This window comes from Onychostoma macrolepis, chromosome 12 (assembly GCF_012432095.1).
Source record: "Onychostoma macrolepis isolate SWU-2019 chromosome 12, ASM1243209v1, whole genome shotgun sequence".
NCBI classification, from domain to species: Eukaryota; Metazoa; Chordata; class Actinopteri; order Cypriniformes; family Cyprinidae; genus Onychostoma; species Onychostoma macrolepis.
Genome location: NC_081166.1, coordinates 13,472,365 through 13,495,284, shown reverse-complemented (window position 1 = coordinate 13,495,284; position 22,920 = coordinate 13,472,365). Strand labels below are relative to the sequence as shown.

General features: G+C 37.2%; 2 protein-coding genes across 3 annotated transcripts; one reads left to right on the top strand and one right to left on the bottom strand.

The window, feature by feature from the left end:
- On the bottom strand, positions 1-9,529 carry sncgb (synuclein, gamma b (breast cancer-specific protein 1)). 2 transcript variants are annotated; one of them, XM_058792701.1, is made up of 6 exons: positions 9,127-9,529; positions 6,349-6,390; positions 6,132-6,256; positions 5,869-5,886; positions 3,800-3,844; positions 1-1,430 (listed from the first exon to the last, which is right to left on the bottom strand). In XM_058792701.1, the coding sequence occupies exons 1-6, from the start codon at positions 9,245-9,247 to the stop codon at positions 1,422-1,424; spliced, it is 360 nt and encodes a 119-aa protein (XP_058648684.1). In that variant the 5' UTR covers positions 9,248-9,529; the 3' UTR covers positions 1-1,421. The 2 variants fall into 2 exon arrangements, with proteins under 2 accessions (XP_058648684.1, XP_058648685.1); XM_058792702.1 differs by lacking the exon at positions 5,869-5,886 and having other exon boundaries at positions 9,127-9,522.
- Positions 9,530-14,869: 5,340 nt separating this feature from the next.
- On the top strand, positions 14,870-22,892 carry mmrn2b (multimerin 2b). The gene is made up of 8 exons (XM_058792962.1): positions 14,870-15,201; positions 17,604-17,726; positions 17,802-17,908; positions 18,089-18,151; positions 18,920-19,021; positions 20,017-20,435; positions 20,533-22,024; positions 22,238-22,892. Exons 1-8 carry the CDS (start codon positions 14,939-14,941, stop codon positions 22,654-22,656), a joined length of 2,988 nt encoding a protein of 995 aa, XP_058648945.1. The 5' UTR covers positions 14,870-14,938; the 3' UTR covers positions 22,657-22,892.
- The last annotated feature ends 28 nt before the right edge of the window (positions 22,893-22,920 follow it).

The following is a 22,920-nucleotide window of genomic DNA, read 5'->3' as shown; positions in this document are numbered from 1 at the left end:
TAGATTTCAACAAAACTCTTTAATTCACTTATACAGTTTATAAAATCAGCTTGCCTGCTTTGATGCCAACATAAAAGGTATGTGGGACATTTGTTTGTGTGTGTTTGTGTGTGTGTGTTTCAGAGAGAGCAAAGAGAGAAAAGCTCAAAGGAAAAAAGACGCTTGAGAGGAGTGTGTTTTTGTGTTTTGATCAGCTTTGTGTGTATGTTTGTGTCTATATATGTGTGTAAGTGAATACAGGAGTGCTGATAAGGCAACATGCAGTCTTCAGTTTTTTTGTGGCTTCAAAGAAAGAACAAACTGCAATGTTTGATAGCTTTGTCCTAGTTACCTACAGCAGACACAAACCTGGGGTGGATCTGAACACACTGTTGAGTGACAGGACAGGGATGGGGTTTGGGTGGCCATGATGGCAAGGCTAAATGAAAATGAAGACAGTCAGATCTACACTTCTTAGCATTCCCTTGGTAAAACACAGTGCCTAGACTCAGCATAGCACAGTGCTACAGAACAGACCAATGACAAACTCTGCAATGGTGCTGTAGTATTGCTTTTACACTGCATGATCGCACACCGACTTCACATGCATCGCAACAAAACCAGGACGAAACAAGATGTGTCTGAAGATTTGATCGCTTCCTATAACAGCAAAAGACTCCTTGTCCCAACTGGAACCAAATCTCATGTGTATAAGCTAATGAAAAAATGCAAGTCTAGCACAGCTACATCAACACGGATAATCGTTTTTAGTTTTACAGTATCTATGTATACAGTATGTGTTCACATTTTGTGAATAAACATTTGTTCTTACTCTAACAAATCACACGATAAGTCTATTGGTCAAGCACACAGTAACTCTATTCTGCACACATACTGAACTAAAGGAATGTAATGTATCTCTTAATGTACATACAACTTGTCATTGCGTACATTGCAGCATTTTCAAGACTAAATAAACTGAAACATGGCTATGTTCTCACAAAGATCCTGACGCACTTTGCTTACATGCCCTGATGAAATGAGATGTATTGCTTTTCTTACATTACTGGTCATGCGGGTTTCTTTTTTTCCAGCCATGCTCCTAAAAGACCACCTCGACCTCTGATATCAGCCTCTGGGCTTCATTTTGTGTGTGTGTATGTATGAGTGTGTGTGTTTTAGATGAGGTGCGGATGGGAAGAGGAATGACAGTAACACTAGAGAACAGCATGACGACACCACAGATGGAGAGGAGGGGAAGCGTCACACATCTAACGGCTACAGGGCTCAGGGAAAGTCTTTTTCAACTCTGGTTTTCCGTACAGTCACAAAAAAATATCAGTAACATCTGGAGTCTGGAAGGGGTGAGGCTTTGGAGCAGAAACTCAGAGGTGGAGAGTCAGAGGGAAGAGAGGGGACCGTTTCAGGTTCAGGCCTCTGGACTAATAACCCTGATGAACAGAGAGAACACAGATTAAGTCATTTCATATATGGTTTAATCCTGGGATTCTTATCTACACAGATGCAGATGCAGATGCTTTGGACACTTTCCATGAAGAGAGTTCATTCTTTTCTTTTTTTTTTTTTAGTGTTTAGTGTTTTAGTCAGGATTGGAGGTCAAATAAAAAAAAAATTAAATTGGTATGCAAACATGTACATAACTTGTAATTATCTAGCAATAAACATTATTTGTTTTATATAATAATAATAATAATAAGAAGAAGAAGAAGAATAATAATAATATATAGTATAGAATGTTATAAATATTATAATTATGTATTTAAATAATAAATAATGAATATACTACTGTTGAAAATTTGGGATCAGTAGGATTTAATTTTTTTTTAATTAATACTTTTATTCAGTATTAATATATTAAATGTAAAAAAGTGACAGTATTAAGTAAAAGTAACAATATTACATTTTTGCAGTATTTTTGATCAAATAAATGCAGCCTTCGTGTGCATAAAATACCCCAAACTTTTGAACGCTAGTATGCATGGGTAGAAATTTTATGTGTAACAAGTTGAGAAAACTCAAAAATCTGCTGAAGCTGGTTGCCTTAAACTTTTTAAGTTTGCTCAACTTTTTATTTAATTATTTTTTTTAAGTTGAGAGAACTTAAACGGCAACCAGCTTCATCAGGGGTGTATTCCAGAAAGCATGGTTAACTTACCGTCAGATAAACCCTGAACTTTCGGTTGATTAACCCCAAACCTTGCTTACTCGAGGTATGTGGTTCCAAAAACGCGTCTGGGAGTAAGTTCATTCAACTCAGAGTATGTTCCTGGTTAAGACTCAAGACATTCTTAACAGAGCGACGAATCTACGAGTCACTATGGAAACGGACGCTAAGAATAAGCGCGCCATAATGCTTCTTTCTTCTTCTTCTGTTCAAAGGTCATGTAGGCCTAATGCTTAGTGCATATCGCCACCTAATTGATGGTTTTGCAATCATTTTTATTTTTTTTCCGTTTAATCTTTAATCGTTGAGAATAAGAATTATATTGTTTGTTTGATGCTAATTATATATTAAGTCGGTAACACTTTACAATAAGGTTCATTAGTTAACATTAGTTAACAACATTAGTTAACATGAACTAAGAATGAACAATACTTCTACAGCATTTCTTAATCTCAGTTAATGTTATTTTCAGCATTTACTAATGCATTATTAAAATCACAAGTTGTGTTTGTTAACATTAGTTAATGCACTGTGAACTAACATGAATAAACAATGAACAACTGTATTTTTATTAACTAACGTTAACAAAGATGAATAAATAGTGTAATAAATGTATTGATCATTGTTTGTTCATGTTAGTTAATACATTAACTAATGTTAACAAATGACACCTTATTGTAAAGTGTTACCATTAAGTCATATCAGATATGTATTTTTATTATAGAAATACATTATAGAAAATGCCGATCCATGTGTGAGATGATAATATAAAATGTAATAAATATATATATAGGCTAATATAATAAATTAAACATTACATTTTCATAATAGTGTTTTATAATTTATACAGATAACTGTTATATATGCCAATAAAATATAATAACCATATTAGAGCAATATATAGGCTAACCTTATTTATTACTTATTTTATTGCTTTATCATTAAAATAGCATACAACTATATATATATATATATATATATATATATATATATATATATATATGTGTATAGTAGGCTATATACATAACTGTATTGTAATAATATATAATATTGTACGCTATCTGTCACGCCCACTGAAGGCTCGTCAGTAGATCAGTAGATACATGCTCTGATAGAGCTGAAGTGAACTAACCCTGGAACATAACCTGCTCCTGAGCAGGTTATCTTCAGAGAGCAAGTTGCTATGGTTACTTACATACCCTGAAAGTAACCTCCGATTTTGGAACCGAAAGCTGAGGTTATCCGCTCACTTATCCTCAAACATACCCAGGTATGTCACATAACCTGCTTTCTGGAATACACCCCAGATTTTTGAGTTTTCTCAACTTGTTGTTTTAAGTTTATACAACAAAAAGTTGAAAAAACTCCAAAATCTCCTACAAAAATAAGTTGAGAAAACTCTGCTGAAGCTGGTTGACTTAAACTTTTAAGTTTGCTCAACTTTATTTATTTTATTTTTTTACAGTGTATGCTACATTGCCCCCCCCCCCCTTTTTTTTGTTAAAAATAAGTTTAGCAACATAAGTTTTTTTTATTATTACAGAATCATGAAATTTATGCTTCAGAAATTAAAAAATAAATAAATAATGGGAGACTAAAGTGCACTGTTTTCATGGAAAGTTTTTTTTTTCTCACCTCTCCACCGTCTCCTCCTTCCATGCCACCATGAGAGAAGTCACCCTGTGAAATACAGAAATCGTTAACATCCAAAAGACAGCTGCTTTCTGCTTTAGATCCATCTGGAATTCAGGAGTGAATCTTCATATGGAGCGCAATAACAGCTTTTGTTATGTTAAACAGCCACACTAAATAATATCCATTCAGACATGCAGGGATGCAGCACAGCCACAGGCCTCTCATACAATGTCTGTTCACTGCAGTGTGTTATGACTGCTGTCTCTGCAGAGATGCAGGGAGGGATGTAAATGATGGTCATGGTGAATGCAGCTGGCAGGCACATCTTCTTCTGTCTCTGTCTCTGCAGTGTAGCTGTGCTGAGCTCTTCTGCTGAGTCACTGTCAAGACCAGACACTCTGTCCTCCTCAAAGGACTTTCTGCCTCACAACAGTCTTAAACTAATCTCTCTCTTCTTTACATCCCCAACCAAATATTTCCTTATAGCACTCAAAATCTGTTTGCAGCCTAATTTACTTTCATAATCTAACGTATTTCAAAATTAAACAGGCTATTCAACAAAATGTTGCAATCTAATATTTGCCAAAAAGGAAAGTTGTTTCAAGTAATAAGTGCTTACATTTTCATGAGCGATTTGGAAGACAAACAGCTTATGCACTTGAAGTAGTGTGCACCCATGAATCAAAAACAAGGAACTTTTACATAAATAGGGTATTTTTATATTTTTGTTGATTTTAAAGCATAATTGCTTTCTGAATATATGTATTCACTGTTAAAATGAGTTACCATTAGCCATTTAACTGAAAACTGATCTGTGATTTCCAGAAAGGGCAACAATGTCTCCTATACAGCAGTTTAGGGGCCTATGCATATTAATACATGCTTTGGATGAATTTGGATAGCTAAACTTTGGTTCTAGATAAGCCATAAGCCATTTTTCCTACATGCACAATGTCAAATCATTCAGAAAGGTTAGTATTTTAGATTTATTTATTTTTTAAGAATATTGTGCAGGGAAAACATGCATCCATTAGCAGAATGTAATAGCACACTGCCATTGAAAAGCTTTCTGATTATGTGAAAATGTAACTGTTTAGTGTCATTTACTTGATGAATCACAATGTTTTATTGTATCTGTCCTGTCCTGCCAGAATATATGCTCTGATAGAAGATGAGTTATTATCACGATATTATCCAGGTTGTTAGTTGATGCAATGGGAATGAGAGACAGGTAAATATGAGGACATATCTGTCATTTGCTTGTCATTCAAGTCACCCACATGTGTTAATAGAAAAGATTTACTTCTCTTGATGATAACATAATTGTGCTGTCAAGTGACTAAAGATCATTGCATTTTATTTAGTGCATCTGCTCCAGTATTGTTATTATTATAAAACTATTACTAGTTAATTAAAATTAAAGTAAAATATAAATAGACGAAAAGCTTGAACTTAAAAAAACAAAAGAAAATTTGAAAAGTATTGCCTTGGCTACTAACTAAAATGAAAAAAATGTAGGTTCAAGTATTAAAATTACTAAAAAATAAAATTAAATCTGAATAGAAATAAGTCACTTTGGAGCATCTGGAGCGTTTAAAAGCGTCTGCTAAATGACAATCTAACTTTTTTGTTTTTAAATGACAGAAACATAAAAATTACTAAAATTAAAACAATATCACTGATCTGCAGCCTTCCTGGTTATGTGAGAAAGCAGAGATTTTGTCCCAGCAAAATTACTAAACACTAACAATATTAGCTCATTAACTTGATGGGAACTGATGGCAATTCAGGTAATCAATAAGGAAATCAATGCAGCCATTCTTTCTCATTATGCACAATGAAGAGAATGACTCCGGGGGGGATTGAATAAAGGTAACTGAACTCTGCTGTTATATGGATGGTTGTGCACATTCTCCACATCAGTGTGGTGTGATACAGCAGTCAGTTAATTAAAGTTAAAGCTCAGTCTCATATGCAGCGTGGAGTATATATGCCATATTCACGGGCAATATACTAGCATTTCTCTTTACAAACCAAATCAACCATTCCCAACCCCATTTAATAAGCACCTCATATAAAGCCTCATCCTGTTAACAGCACAATTGTAAACAGGGAAAAACAAACAGAATATGTTAGACACAAAATACCAGTAGGCCTATTTATACAGTAACTACACAGTTTAGTGCTCATCTCAGATTAGACATAGATCCCTTAGGCTAGTCTCAAGTAGGCTAATTTAAAGGTGTTTTAAAATGAAATATGGTAATTAAGAAATGTGAATTTAATTTGATTTTGGAGAAAGGGCGACATCTAGTGTTGGTGGAGATCTCACCGGGTTGAGGCCGGTTGATGCAGCCACATTCTCCAGCCCCTCTACTGACTTCTGTCCGACTTCACTAGCGCTGCCTACCGCTGTTTCACCGACAATATTCGCCTGGTCGGTGGTCCTCTGGGCAACTGTGAGGGTCGATATTATAGAAAGTAAATATAAATGACTTCTCATTTCTCAGTTTCGATTCTCTAAAGATGCACGCTTATTTATTTCTCACCTGTGTTTACGCCTGACACCACTCCCTCCTTTGTCTTGTTACCTGAAATATGAGAAATAAACATGAAATATTCTTCAGCAATTGCGGATTGGTATAAAAACATGGACATATGGCTATTCTGGGTCAACGTGAAATATGTACATTTTACATTGATATGACCATAACAATAGACAGAACAGCATTTTTAAGAACGCTGGATAGTTTATTGTAGGTAGTCTATAGTTTATAGAGAAGATAGGTGTCACTCTACCATATTTTTAATGATAAGTGAAAACATAATACGAAATATGTGAAACAGAATAAACGGACAATGTACACACAACGGATTTTCAACAATATGCAACATATTTGAGACATTGAGACAAAAACAGTAATATTATGAAATATCATTAAAATATTATTACAGTTTAAAATATATATTTTTAATATATTTTAAAATGCAATTTATTCCTGTGGTGGCAAAGCTGAATTCAGCAATCATTACTCCAGTCTCTCACAATCCTTCAGAAATCATTCAAATATGCTGTTTTTGTGCTCAAGAAACATTTTTTGTTATTCTAAAAGTTGAAAATGACAATTTTCAGTAACATTTACTGAATAAACAGTCACATTTAGACTGTTTTTCTGTGTCTCAGTGACTAAAATGTCAGGAGTTAAGTCTTGATAGCAATCTAATCTTATAATTTAAACCTGTTTACTATACAGATCTATGCAAATAAAAAGAAATTCAGCACCACTTCAAAGCAGATAAGATATCAAATGCTTCATTAACAGGCAATGACACTATGCTTCAAAGAGTTTGTCTGTCAGTCTTAGCTACATCTATCCTCAATATCATTCTATCACACACATCCGAGCCTTGCTGTCATCAAGCATTTAAAAATTCATCACATAGATCGTGTAATATTTAGATGCAAACTGCTTCCCTATTACTCTATGTCTTTCATTTATGTGTGTACACTAGTCTGTCCATTTCTATTCTTAGATTTCTCTTCTTTCTCCATGTTTCTTAATGCGAAAGCTTAGTTTTGAGTATAGTTTCTGCATGGCTGAGCACATCTGCTCTCCTGTGTTCTTTCTGTAAGTGCCTTAAAGGAGATCTCTTTGTATCACAGCAAAGTCTATCTAACCGAGCTGTTTGTTAGATAAAGCGTTTGCACCATCACTTTCAGTTGAGGAGATCTCCACTGCGTCATACGGCGAAGATGACGACAATGCATCTTCAGAACATATAGTTCTGGATCAAAGGCCATTCACAGTATCAAATGCAGTAGCTTTGACACTCTCAAATGGAGAATAAGTAACCTGCCTTCGTAACAATCAACCTGAGTAATGACTTCCACGCTCTAGTGCACATAATGCCATATAAGCACTCTGAAGCCCCCTGACAATACATGCAACTAGAACGAGAGCAGATTTGCAGGCCTGTGACCTCAGCACAGGTGACCTTGGTGGAAAAGTGCTTATAAAGATTGCATCACACCCAAATGCATGCTGGGTTGATTGTTGATCTGATTGGATTAGGTGAGATTACCCCTGTCAGGTCATAGGTGATGAAAATGACATCAAGGAGAGAAAGTTTCAAGTGTTTTCTGGAACACTCTATGGTGTGTCAATCCGGGTTGAATACTACATAGTCATGCTTTCATGTTGAATTGTTTGTAGTTTGTATTTTCAGTCATGTTCTCTCTACGCCATCTGTTCATTTCTGTGCTGATGAGCATAAGCAGACGCTATGGGGCTGCGAGTCTATGACATAACACATGAGCACTGCACCTCATTTCCCCATCTCTCTCTCTTTCTATGGTGGCGTAGGGGGATGGTGAGGGTTAGTCATCACAGTTCACTCACAACCAGGCAAATCCTGCTGCATCGGCACACACGCATGGAAGATGGGGAGCGCAGAGAGGGAGGGAGTAAATGCTGCAGTGCTCAGCTGATCCGCTCTATATGCCCTCCCTAACTTTCTCTCTCATTCACATGCACATAAACAACACTTTATAGTGTGTGCAGGAAAAAATAGTGTGCAGACTGTTGGAATTATAATATTGTATTGGACAGGTACATAACAGGAAAATAACTTATTCACATGCACATGAATGCATGCAGGAAATAGGTGTCAAAAAGAGTAAAAAAGCAAATATTTGCCTAAAAGTAATGCACAATGCATTTTTATGCATTAATATTAAATTATTGTTACAAATTACTAGTTTTTACATTGTCAATAGTGTGAGCATGTTGGAAACGAGACAGTGCATCATAGTATATTGTGTGAAAAAAAACAACATTTATTTATTTAATTATGAAATTCATCTGAAATATTAGTGCACTCTGATCTTATTATTTTTATGAGCTTTTACTTTGTGCCGTTCAGGTCTGCACTCCCATAACTCTCTCTTTCACCACACCCCAGGTTTCATTCCCTGCACCATTTTTGCAGCATTTTTTTTTTTTTTTTTATCAGTCGTGTATCTCACATTCACAGCTGCTTCCATCTACACTCTCACAGCTCCTCAGCAGACTAGAGCACAACCTCACTGAGACCCTCCTCTCCTCCCCACACACACACACACACACACACGCTAATGGAATGCAGACTCATCCATCACATCTGCATTAGATCTATTGGGAATAATTGTAGAGACCTTTATAGAACACAGCTATTATTACCACTGTCAATGCAGCATTATTTTATTATTTTACCCTGTGTGGGACACACACACACACACACACAGAGAGAGAGAGAGAGAGAGACTAGTAGCAAACATCTGCACTTACCCACATACATGACCCCTTCTTTGGTCCTGAGAGCTGCCTCTTCAACTCCAGCTTTAGTTTTCTCAGCGGCGGCCACCACTCCTTCTTTGGCCATGGAGAATCCTTTCATTAGAACATCCATCCTGGACGTTGAGTTTGACGACGGTGCTCTGCAGACGGTCTGGGCCTGGCAGAATTTGCAAGAGCTGAGGGTGTCTGTCTATATGCTGAAAGTTTCAGATGACAGGAGAGAGGAATACAGAGAGATTTTGTTCCGGGACAGACGGATGCACGGACACTCTGGACGGAGAGCAGTGAAATGAGAGAGAGAGTGAGAGAGAGCGGGGAGCAGGCGCAAGAGAACAGGATGCAGAGAGACAGAACCTGCTGGATGCTGCAGTGCATTTAAGTCGCGCTGCGGCTACAGCCCCCACCCACACCCCCTCCACACACACACAGCAGACACGCACTGCCTCTCGCAGCAATGTCGAACAGACTGATTACATATTTATTACGCTCTAGCCAGCAGTGCATTAAGACCAGATGCTTCTTACAATTATTGCCATCCTCTTGCACCTTGGGGACATGCGTCCTGCCTTACAGCCTGGTTGTTTATTTCTTTATTTTTGGGAATTAATTTGAATAATTTATTTGTAAGAACATTCTTATCTGTCTGATGAAAATAAACACTTTACCATTACCACAGTAAGCGAAGAAAATTACCATAACAGTAAAAATATATTTGTGCAATATGTATATAATATTACATGTGTAATATGTATATCATTGTAATATATTTGTTATATATTACATTTTTTTAACATAACAGTAAAAATATGTGTGTAATATGTATATAATATTATATGTGTAATATGTGTGTTGGTTTTGATTGCTTCTAATGTCCTCATTTGTAAGTCGCTTTGGATAAAAGCGTCTGCTAAATGACTAAATGTAAATGTAAATGTATAATACAAATTTAATATGTGTGTGTGTATTTAATTTGCATCTAATAAAATATATTTGTATTTGTATTAATTTTATACACACACACACACACACACACACATACATACATACATACACATACACACACACACACACTATTAAATATATTATGTACATTAAAGGTATAGCATGTTAATACAATACAGCATACATTTACCTTTATTATGAGGCCATAATATTAATAATATAAATTGTAAATTAATATAATTTGCATTTTACATTTTATTGCATAAATTCATATAATGTATTAATATATATATATATATATATATATATATATATATATATATATATATATATATATATATATATATAATAGTAAAACATTAATATAATATGTATTTAAGTATACTGTATGTTAATACAATGTGATATATATTTGCATTTTAATATCTTATATAATATACATACATAAATACATTGTATACACACTTTTTTATTAAAACATTTTTATTTAAACATAATATTTTAATATAAAGTGTTAATACAAGGTGATATATGTTTGTATTTTAATATTTTATTATATGTACATACACATTAATTTTTTATATTTTTTTAATTAAGAGGATTTATTAAATTATATAGATATATAGCATGTTAACTGAATATAATAGACCTATATTTAGCTTTATTATGAGGATGTTCCTGTTGACTATATATAGAGTTAATATCAAGGTTTTGGGGTGTATTGTGTTGTATTTGCTGCAGAACTGCAAATCAGAATTAAAAACCAAAAACAAACAAAAACAGCTGAATCATTCCTTACTTTCCATGCTAAAAATATTTTGAATTGTCAGCTGAAAGTCACAACTCAGCAAAAATTATGTGGTGTGATACAATCTGATTGGGAGAGGATAACAAGTACCAACCCACCTGGTGGCTGTGGATTGGTTAAGGATCACAGGATGATGATTGACACAGGAAATAGAAGCTGTGAAGGACCGCTGAGGCCTGAGAGCAGTAATCTCTGATGGGATCAGACAGGGCCGCTCTCCCACTCCACTGTATGTCACATGGTCAGCTGTTTCCATGCGGGATTAAAGAGTTTACAGGCTATGAATGAATGACATACTCTGGCCCATGCATGGCATTATACAGCAGTTACCAGACTGATGTGGAATGGCATGCAACACACATGAATTCATGAATATAAATATGTCATCATTAATAAAATATTAATTCACTCAAAAATGCATCCCAATACAAGACTATGACTGATCGGAAAAGCACATAGTAAAGAAGGAGGTAAGCAAGGATTCAGATTACAAGTGGTGCTGCTATCTCACCAACTGGGAAATGATCCTCAGTACTTAACATAAACGTGCAGAGAACTGAAGCATACATCAGGCCGTAGACTGCTGTGTAGTCTATATCTAAACAGTTCTTCTGCCAGCATGACATACTTGTAACAGAGAGCTGAGAATAAGCTGATATTGCGCTGTCAGAAGAGCTCAAAGGATCAGAGATTCAACAGAGAAACACGGTGCAAAAATATCACTCAGAAATACATCCGAATGCATCTCACCTCCCTGCCAATGCTTTGCAGGTGAATACTCCAGATGTTCTCTGTTCCTCTACTGCAAACAAACACATGCCAGTCAGAACATGTTTTTATGGTAAACATACACTGTGTTTTTCTTCATGCTGGGATTTCCCATTGGGATTGATCTGACATCAGGCACTGATCACACTTACAACTAAAGCAAATGAAAGGACAGAGTTTGAAAAATATAGGTTGATATTGTGCTTAATTTGTGGTTAACTATCTGACTAAAACATATATGGGCATGAAATACTAAGTTATTGAATCCTAACCCTGTAAAGTTTTACATATAAAACATTCATCAGAAAAAATAATGTTTTTTGTTGTTGTGGAACAGTTTATTGAACATTTAGACAAAATTAAAAAATTCTTTGCAGGATTTCCTCGAAAGCCTGATTCTGCAATTTAACATGATTTTTCAAACCATTATGTATGGATAATCAAGTAAACTTAAGTCGCTTCAGTCTAGTAAGTGTTCATTGAAATGTTACTAACAATATAAAATTATTCTCACAAAATCATTAAAGATTTTACAGAAAAAGATGAGTACCACAAGCAAAAGGTGGACATTTTTCAGAATTATAATCAAAGGCCCTTTACTTGCAAAAAAAAAGCATAAATCAATAAGACGACAGAAGGCATGTATAGAAGACTGTCTAAATTTACAGCAAAATTTTGATCTTGTTAATAATTTAGAGGTCTTAGAAATTAATTCATCAGATAAGATACAACTTCCGCTAAAAAAATAACGTGCATAATGCGTTGTGGTACGCACGTCTAAGACCGAGACGGAAGAGAAGAAATTGTTGAATAAAGTCATTATTTTTGTTTTCTTTGCTCACAAAAAGTATTCTCACAGCTTCGTAAAAATTAAGGTTGAACCACTGATGTCACATGGACTATTTTAATGATATCCTTACTACGTTTTTGGGCCTTGAATGTGGTAGTTGTGTTGCTATCTATGCAGGGTCAGAAATCTCTAGGATTTCATCAAAAAATATCTTCATTTGTGTTCTGAAGATGAATGAAAGTCTTACAGGTTTGGAACGACACGAGGGCGAGTAATTATTAATTTTTGGGTGAACTACCCCTTTAATTCTTGAAATCTCCAAATCTTTTTAACAGAGTTCTGCCTTTGTAGATTCCATGTGAATCTACTCATTAGTAAAATTCAGTACAAAAACCCCAAAAACACTATGACAAATGACAGTAAATTGTTGAAGACAATTAGCTTCCAGCTAAATGTGTCATATGTCAAAGGCTTCAAAGTCTTTTAAGGTTAGTTTTACACTTATTTTAGAAACTTAAACGTCCTGCTCTAAAAACCCTTCTTATTTCAACATCCAAAAATCATTATTAGATAATAAGAGTAGATAATATCATCCCCCTACTCTTAAGTAAGCATATAGCCTCTTTTCTGGTCAAGGTTGAGTCAGATTTTACCAGATAGGAAGTTTGTGGTCAGAGTGCAGGAAGCCAATTTGTGAAGCACAGGCCGAGTGCTGGTTGCTGGGCTTGGAGTGGCCAGCCCAGGAGACCCCATGTTTGTTGTCACAGCTGAGCTGCGCACTGTTGAGGCAGTCAAGCGCAGACATGAAGCCAGAGACCCTGAGGACCACCACACCACAGAGAAAATGCCTTCTTAGTTTGACAGTAACTCATTCTCTCTGTGTAAACCCCCACCTCAAGCAGTCTAATTCTAGTGCGACCTCTTGGTAGGTGGGATGTTTTCACTCCAGGCTGAGAAAGAGCAGCTGATGTCTGAGTTTGGGAGGCATGGTTTACGGAACGGGGTCAGCGCTAAGAACAAGGGCTCTTGTGTGTTATAAAAACTCTAGTCATTTATCACTGCAGACAATCTCTGGACTGGAACCATAGCATATATATAGCTGCACTGACATCCATTTCATTTTTTTCCCCCTTTCTTCTGCAAACACAATTTTTGAGCCAGAGAATATGAAATGTACACTCTTAAAAATAAAGGTTCTTTATTGCCATCTGTGGATCCATGCAAATATATATAATATCCCTGGAATCTTTCCATTGCACAAAAGGTTTATTACATTGGAAAAATTTCTTAGATTATTAAATAATAAAAATAATGTTTCTTTTAAGAACTGTTCACAAACCCAAATGATTCTTTCATGGCATCGCTGCAAAAACCTTGATTTTGAAGAACACAAAGGCCTGTTTACGCCATGATAACTATAACAATAATATAATTTTTTTAAATTGTTATAAATTAAAAAAATGGCATGGAGTCCACATCACTATAACAATAACGGCACAGAGGAACACAACCTTGTTGGAATTGCAGTGATTTTTTTTTTCCAGCTGATGAACGATAAAAACATTGACAGCAATCAGAATCCATCCTGCTTTAAAGAGCTGGTGTATTTAAAGTGCCGGATGACATAATTGCAGTCGATAAACAGAACGCTATTGTGCATTGACATGAACACTACTATTACCTTTATAATTATTATTCTTTGTTCTAACATGCCTTAAGTAGTGCTTTACAGTGAAGTTCAATGCGTGAACATTTTAGTTGATTATTAGTTAATTTTAATATTGTGAACTAACAAAAACAATCTAGATTCATAGTAATTTATAAACATGCTATTGTTAATTCATGTTTGTTCGTAATACTAATACATTATGAGATGTTAAAATGTATTGGTTTATTTAGAATTGAGCATTAATGTAGATAAACAAATGCTTTTGTTCACTGTTAGTTCATTACACCTGAAGCAGTAACTGATTTTAATGAATTGAACCTTATTGTACAGTGTACCTTATTGTTTAGTATATAAACTAAAGACTAAATAAATAAAAGGAATTAACATTGACTGGTAGAGCATGGTGCTAGCAATGACAAGTTCAAGGATTCGAATACATAAAAGTATAAACATGAAATTCTAAACTGAGTATAAAATTAAAAACCCATTTTCTTGCAAACAAGCATCACGCATGAAACTGCAATGTGTGAGTTTGAGTGTGGAAGGAAGCTGTAACATTGGAAGTAGCGCAATACATGGATTTAAGGTTGTTAACTAGCAGCAGATTTCCTCCTATTGTTGGAGGGTGTTGATACTGTCCAGGGAGAGTGAGGGGGAGTGGGAACTGAGAGGGTGGGGAGAGAGGCATGCTGGTGAGGATACCGGTTGGCTTGGACAGAGAGAGAGAGAGAGAGAGAGAGAGGGGTGGGGAGTTTCCAGGATTGTTTAAGGCTAGTTTTAAAAACTGCCATCCGGAGGAAAACTTTCAGTACCTCTGGAAAGCAAGATGGCCCAAACTCTGCCTCTGCTGCTGTTGGCCATGCTGAACTCTCTGAGCTGCCACAGTGATGTGAGGGCCAGGGACCCTGACGTGGAGGAAGAGGAGGCTGTTGGGAATGGAGGAAGAACACAGCATATTTCTGGCACCTTTGGGACCGCTCACCTACCCTTGCCACATGAACATCACGGCATCCCGAAGCCTTCAGAGGGAAAACCTCAAAACTCAGCGTCAACCTCAAGAGAGACTGTACATCCCTCTGCACAGAGAGGGTGAGTCAAGCTGACATATTATTTCAAACCACATGTATTTATAACTATATATACAATTTTGTGTGACTCAGGTGAGAATATTTAATTTGACATGAGTGATAAAAAAGGTGTGAAGAATATATTTGTTGTATTTGTAAATTTGTTAATATAGTTGTCTTGTTTGACTTAGGTCACCTCTAATTTTCATAACCCTTGTTTTCTTCTTTTACACTACTTTTATTATTATTACTATTACATTGTAGAATAATACTAAAGTCAAAACTATGAAACAATCTTGAACTCAAATTAAAATAGAAATGATAGTGAACAAAAGCGGTTATAAATCAAAATGTAATAAATCACAATTTAATATTTTGATTTTTTTTTCCAAATCAAAGTAGCCAAGCGTCTACTTGAGATCACAAATGATCATTTTTTGTCCCAACCTATTCATGAAAAAAATAAAACCTAACTAACTAAATAAATTTAAAACATGTTATTAAAAGCATATAGTATAAAAATAATAGTAATTTTTAAAAATAAATTCTGAATTATCAAATGTATTTTTAATTAAGCTAATTCAAAATCTTTTTGTAATTCATATATAGATGGGGGTTTTTTTGTCTACAAAATTAATTTTAAGCAAGGTTAAACTTTTCAAATGTTTTTATTTATTTATTTATTTGGCTAAACAAATCAACACTAGATCACACCATTAGATACAACAGTACAACCCATTGAACAGACTGTACATGTATCACACACAGTCTTGTTTTGATTAGTTTCTATATTAAATATGCCGTTAACCCTGGCTAAAGTCCATTGTTTTCTCCTTTTGTTCTGAAATGAATTTGCCTGGGAGGCTTGATTACAGTAATCTTACAATGAAAATACAAGTTAGAGCTTCAGTGATCTAATCTGAAACAATTGGTGGGAAAGTATTATATAGTGACTGAGTTACTGAGTTCCAACTCAGTGTGAAATCCAATATATACATGCAAATGTGTAGCTGTCCACTTCTATTCAACTCTCTCAAAAGTGTTAGCTGATATTTGAGTCTTGGTAACACCTCTCTTTGGGAGCTCTATGCTGATTTCTTGAGGATGCAATTCAATGAGAGAGGAATTAGAGCGGACTGAGCATGCTCAGTACAGCATAACAGTGAGGCAGAGGACAGGTACCCCTACAGCAGTTTTCAAGGGCATTTACCTTTTAGTCTGGACCAGAAGAAAAGAATATGAGCAACAGCTGTGTCCAGAAAAGACACAGGAGGAGTGCTAATCAAAAGTGTTTAGGTGCTTAAAGGAAAATAAAAGAGAGATAAAAAGAGGGGTAAAGATGAAAGAAGGTAGACTGATGAAGGATGTTCAGATGTGGGTACATGGAGACAGATTAATGATAAAGCCATAAAGCGGCAGACAGGACTAGCATTCAGCAAAACAATGACCGAATCAGTGTCTGAATAGGGGCTGATGTTTTACTGGACAAAGGGACTATATGGTTCAAGGTGGCAACAAGAGGAAGCAGGACAGCCCACCGCTATCTAATCTCTTTGTTTCTGCAGCGGATGCACAAAGGAAGGTCAGTAGAAAAAGCATGAGTAAGGGGTCGTTCATACAGGACATGTTCTTGTATTTGAAAACAGAAAAGAACAGAAACATGTTTTTACCTTGACGAGCCATCTTAAAACGCTGATCCTTTGACTCGGTATGCTGAAAAATACAGAAACGTCACAGAGTTTAAAAATGCATCATATGTCCCACAGAAACACAATAAAAACTTGGAATGTGATGCATATGCAGAAACCCATGCCATGAGAAGTCTCTAAGAAAAGCATCCAAGACATGTGTTTGCACGAAAACAAAGACAGAAAGAAAGAGAACTGACATGGAAAATCCTGTTTATGTATTTTAGCTCTTATATAATGTTCAAAATGAGAACAGCACACGGTTTATACATAATCGGCAATTATAGCGTTCATCACTGTTGGGAAATGAGGCCACTACAATGCTATTACACAACTTTTGAGCAATTGAGAAGAGCTGCCACCAAACATGCCACCAAACATTTAGTGTTTGACAACTTCTCTAACTGGGTCGTTTTTCACAAAATATACTTTGTGTACTTTACTGTATGTTTACGAAATACTACACCACAGAAAAGCACAGACTTGCCAAAATAAGACTGAGGATGTGTAGACATCGTAATCAATGTGGGCTCATCAGATTCTCGCTGATAAAACAGAAAGCTAAAAACAAACATAATGAAGTTGCCAGGGTACAACAGGAAGAAACAGGGGCTCGAGAGCATATATCTTCATCAGACTGTGATATCTTGTAATCTCTGCTCTCAACTTTCACTTTTCCCTTGTCGTTCTTTTTTATTCTATGTTTTATCTTCCCAAACCTTCTGTCTCCTGCCAGAAACTGGTGTGCATATGTAAATCGCCGTATGGTCACCACAGCCGAACTCTGCGCTACAGAGACTCAAACTGTGAAATCTGTGAACCCCTGTTCTGATGGAGCTCCTGACTGTCAAATCATCATGTGAGTCACATAAACCTCAGATCATAAGTTTCTACTATGATTTGCTTTCTGGATGTTGATGATGGTGATCATTAGGTATAGGCAGTCCTCACGACCTGTATACAAGCAGAAGCAAATAGCACTCTCTTCTACGCACTGGATGTGTTGCCCAGGATATGGAGGACACAACTGCTTGGAAAAAGGTAACATTGCATGCAAATACGATCAATTTCAATGTCATGTTTACATGAATGTATAAATACAACATGTTGGGAGTATACATGTTGCTCTTTGGCCCCTTTCAAAGGAAAACATCAGTTGAGTAGCCCATTCAGTTTTGGTTACTCATCTGTTGCTTCCTCTATCTTTTTTTTTTTTTTCAGACAAACCTCCAGAGGATGAGACGCATGCTTTAAAGTCTGAGATTAATGACAATGGCAGCTCAGGCAAGTCTGTTGTTTTGGGCAAGGCTGGCTTTACCTTTAACCTTTCATACCTTTCCTTTTTCTGCAAGGTTGCTTTTTTAAAACAACCTTTCTGACAAACAGAGGAAATATCCAGCAGGCCTTTGGCTCAGTGAGTGTCCTTCAACAGGAAAGGGAGAGTCAGCTGGCACTGGATAGCTGGAGAAACAGTGCCCTATGCCAGCACGCAAAAGCAACAATCATGTATAAGAATAACAACAACTTAAAGTCATGTTTTCCACATATTCAAAATATCTGGCAGGTGAATATTTCGAAGGCAGAGCATTTTCCCAGAAGCCATCCTTTGTGCCCTCATGTCTTTGTTTCCTGTGTAGAAGTCATAAAATAGGTCTGTGTGTCTCTTTAAATGGCATCCTATAATCCACTCATCACTCTTGCAGTTCAATGTAATCAATGTAATATTTTACTTAAACTTTGAAATTGATGTGTTTGTTTACAAGAGTCTCATGTGTGCCAAACATTTTAAGCCTCATATCATAAAAAAAAAGCATTCTTAGTAAAAATAATATCTGGTTTCATAATATATTGGGTCATTAAATATAACGTTCGTGAAGTATTTTAAGCACTGTAATATTCTAGATTAGATGCTGGAAAATCTTTAAGGTCTAAAATAACCCCTCTCAAATGGGCATATGCGTGGGCCCAATATTTACCCTCAAACTCAAAATGTTCTGGTTAACTTCCTTCCCACATTCTCCCTCCAAACAAAATGTGTTTGTTCTTCTTTAGGAGGTAAAATGGGGACTGACCAATCTGAAGAGGCAAAATGGGCTGACAAACCCATACAGGAAGCTCCTATTCATGGTTATTCACCAAACCAGAGTACTGTTGGTAAGCTGCAAAATCAGCATGTGGGAAGAACATTTAGACTGACACATTACAGTAGGCATGTGAGATTTCACCATTCAAAAGTGAACGGCTTGACTACTTAAACAATGTCTTCTGGAGGATATCCTCTCTTTCTTATAAACAAACTCCAACATGATGTAATCACCCACAGACGGAAGGAGACAGGGCAAAACGTCATCAGTGAACCACATGCGCAAGATGAGTCATAGAATAGATGATTGGAAAGAGGTTTATAGCTTCTCCTGAAGTCTAGCCTCATTCAAAGAAAATATTATCTATAACCACTGAGCTCATTGCATTTAAATGCAAATACAGCTTATTAAGGAACATCCATAAAAAATGCATTAGCTGTAGTAAGTCATATCAGTGACACAGTGAGATATGTTTGTTTAGGAGGCCTGAAAGGAAAGGGTAATTCCTGATGAAAACACCATAAAAGCTCATGCAAGGCCAGTCAGGCACAGTGATATCCTCTGGGACTAGGGTTCTGGCAGGGAGATTGTCTGCATGAGCTCAGTGATTTAAAGCTATTTCTGTAGCTGAGTGAGGAACCAATATGCTGATATATCCACTATTTTCTACGGTGGCCCAGTAGTTTGTAACAAAACGAAATCTCCACAACACAACGAAATCGCCACAACACAGCTTGTTTCCATTGTGTTGTGCTAATTTCGCTGTGTTGTGGCTTGTTTCCATTGTGTTGCGACTTGTTTTCATAGTGTTGCGCTTATTTCTGTTGCGAATTGTTTCCACTGTGTTGTGCTAATTTCGCTGTGTTGTGGCTTATTTCTGTTGTGTTGCGACTTGTTTCCATTGTGTTGTGCTAATTTCAATGTGTTGTGGCTTGTTTCCATTGTGTTGTAGAGATTTTGTTGTGTTGTGCACTACTGGGCCACCGTAGTTTTTACTTATTAACATCTGAAAAGTATAAAAATGGTAAGTCTTTACATTAAAGTGGCTTGTTATCAATATTCCAGGTGCCAGAGAAGGGATCCCTACCTCTCAGCCTTTGCCATTGCTTGATTCATCAATTCTGCTGTCGATGCATCAGATAATGTCAACTATGATGAGTCAGCTTCAACCAGTGCTGGAAAGCTTCAATCAAACACTGAAGCATCTGTCCAGTGAGGTGGACGCATTGTCTCAGGACATGCAGCAGTTGCGGATGGAACAGGAAGAACACAAGCCCATGACCAGAGGCAAAGATCATAGCGGACCTATCGAGAAAAGACTAGAGTACAGCCATCTCCAGATCAGTCAAATGAAAACTCAATTGGATGCACAGAAAGACCAGTTTGAGAGGGCCTTTCAGGTCCAGCAAGAACTGCTGAAACACAACCTAACAAAACTGAAGGAAGAAATGGATGATCAGATCAGTCAAAGTCAGGATACGCAGGTCATTCATTCACTAGGACTACTTGAAATGATTACTCAAAAAACGAACACATACAAAAAGGGCATAAATTAATATATATGTTGTGTTATACCAACAGGTGAATCTCCAGTCTCTAACTGGATTGGTTGAGGAGGTGAGACTTGGCCAGAAGAAGCTGGAAGGGGCACTGCAGAGAGAACGTGCTGAGTTTGTCAATCCGAGTGGAAGCCAGCCAACACAGGAGTCAGGAGTGTGGGAGGCCATCACTCGACTAGACGAGAAGGCACAAAGTAACTCTGCAAAGCTCAGCAGCTTGTCTGAGACTTCGAATGACTCTGATGGAGCAGTCCGGGCTCTGCACAGAGACCTACTACACCTGGAACAGAGCCTAGAGGAGGTCAAACAACGAACTGAGGTCCACTTTGCAGAGACTGGTCTGGAGGTGGAGGCTACTCGTGTCAGGGTGCTCAACAGCATTGGCGAGCTTACAGCTAACCTAAGTGCACACGAGGGTCAGTTGAGAGAAATTGAGTTTGACCTGGTCAACATCTATCAACAACTACAAAAAAATGATTCAGTAGTTGCAGAGCAGGCCTGTAGCTGTAAGTTGATTGGAAGTTCACTAGCTAGGTTGGAGCTGGAGATGGCTAATGTGACAAAGTTAGCCAAACAAAACCAAATTGCACTTGAGGAGACACATCTAGAAAGGAATCATTTCACCGAAATGGAGGATCTTCATCAGGGCCTGCTGGACATAAAGGAATCATTGGCCTTTGAGCAGGGCAGAAGCAGGAGTCTTCAAGACAGCATGTCCCAGCTACAGGCTTCACTACTGGACAGCCAGCAGGAGATTCGAGGCCTGAGACAGCAGGACAAGGACAAGTCGAATGAAATTCAAGGCCTATCAGCCACCTTCTCATCTCTCCTGAACGATGCCATACGCCACTCTGAAGTCCTGGAAGTGCTACTCGGAGAGGAGGTCCTGGAATTCACACATTGGTCACATAACCAAAAGAAAGAGCTCAGTATCCCAGATCTTTTACAGAGAATGGATGTGATGCAGCAAAAGATTGAGACACATGATAGGATTCTGGCCTCCGTTCGGAGAACGCATCCTGACGGAGATGAGATGAATAGCGATGACCCAGTGGCATACTTAGAGGGGACCGGTACAAATAGCCAGGTGAGGGACCCTGAAAGTTACCAGTCCCCTTTACCAGACCCTTTGCCTGGAGAAGAGGACGTGGATTATTCAGTCAGTGACTTCTGGAGTCTGGGAAAAGAGGTGGAGCAATTAGCAGGTAGAATAACCATGCTGGAAGAACGCTGTGGAAACTGCACTACGCCCCCTAGTGGTTCTGTAGTAGAACTGCAGGCAGACATAGCATCCTTACGTCAGAACCTGGAGGGTCATTTGGGAATGTTTCAAAAACTGTTCAGTAATACAGAAGAACTGATCAGCTCGACTAGAAGCCTGAATCTGGATGAAGTTTGGAGACTGGTGAGAAAAAAAGAAGGAAAGAGAAGAAGGGGGAGTCTAAAGCAAGAAGACCAGATCAAAAAAGAAGAAAAGTCTTCCAGTGGGCGAAGCAAAAGATACAGTGAGAGAGGTAAGAGATCTTACTACAGTCATTTCATTTGCCATTAATTTTTAAACATGAATGAAGTTATTTGATACTGAGTGACCTGCATAGTGTACATACAACAACACTGCCTTTCAGTGGACAACACTAAAACTACATCATGACAAAGCATTTTTTTTTTGTCTAACTGAAAATTACACTTTTTACCTAAAAATCATCAAAATAATTTTCTCTTTTCAGAACATGCTTGGTTACCACATTCCCCCGTGGTGTTCATCACAACCCTGGACTACAGAAGAAGATCAAATGGGGAGCTCACATCGAAAAACGTGGCTGTGAACTATGGTGGTACTTTTAATCCTACATCAGGGGTGTTCAAGGCCCCTGAGACTGGATTCTATCTCTTTTTAGTGACCTTAGACTTTGAGAGAGGCCTTTCATTGGCTGTATTAAAGCACAGTGGAGTTCCAGTGGCCTCCCTCAGACAGGAACAAGGGGAGAAAAGGGGACCAGTGAGCCGAGCCTCCCTGCTGGAGCTTCGGCAAGGGGAGACAGTTACATTAGAATTGATGCATGGATCATTACGAAAATCGCAGCTTGGGGACAACACACTGTCTGGACTATTGCTCTTCATTACAGAGCACAAGGACATGCTGTGAAGAGAACTGGGTGAGTGACAAAGGCATGGGAGAATACGTCCGAGTCTGACGCACTGTGCGTCACTGCCAGACATGCTGTATTTTGTATGCATGCAGCCTCTTCTTGAAGGTGCAAAAAATACTTGTTGAAATATTATGTTTTGTAACAGATTCTGGAATAATACTGAGAAACATGGTAAGTTAAAGAAATAAGGGGGAGCCAGTTATTTAACAGAATTATTTAGATACCACCAGCCCTTCTGTCGATCTTTAAAATGTGGAGGA

Coding starts and splice junctions, on each gene's coding strand:
- sncgb (XM_058792701.1), bottom strand. CDS start 9,247: ATGGATGTTCTAATGAAAGGATTCTCCATGGCCAAAGAAGGAGTGGTG. Junction 6,391..9,126: donor AGAAGGGGTCATGTATGTGG/GTAAGTGCAGAT, acceptor CTCATATTTCAG/GTAACAAGACAAAGGAGGGA. Junction 6,257..6,348: donor GGTGTCAGGCGTAAACACAG/GTGAGAAATAAA, acceptor CGACCCTCACAG/TTGCCCAGAGGACCACCGAC.
- mmrn2b (XM_058792962.1), top strand. CDS start 14,939: ATGGCCCAAACTCTGCCTCTGCTGCTGTTGGCCATGCTGAACTCTCTG. Junction 15,202..17,603: donor CATCCCTCTGCACAGAGAGG/GTGAGTCAAGCT, acceptor GTCTCCTGCCAG/AAACTGGTGTGCATATGTAA. Junction 17,727..17,801: donor CCTGACTGTCAAATCATCAT/GTGAGTCACATA, acceptor GGTGATCATTAG/GTATAGGCAGTCCTCACGAC.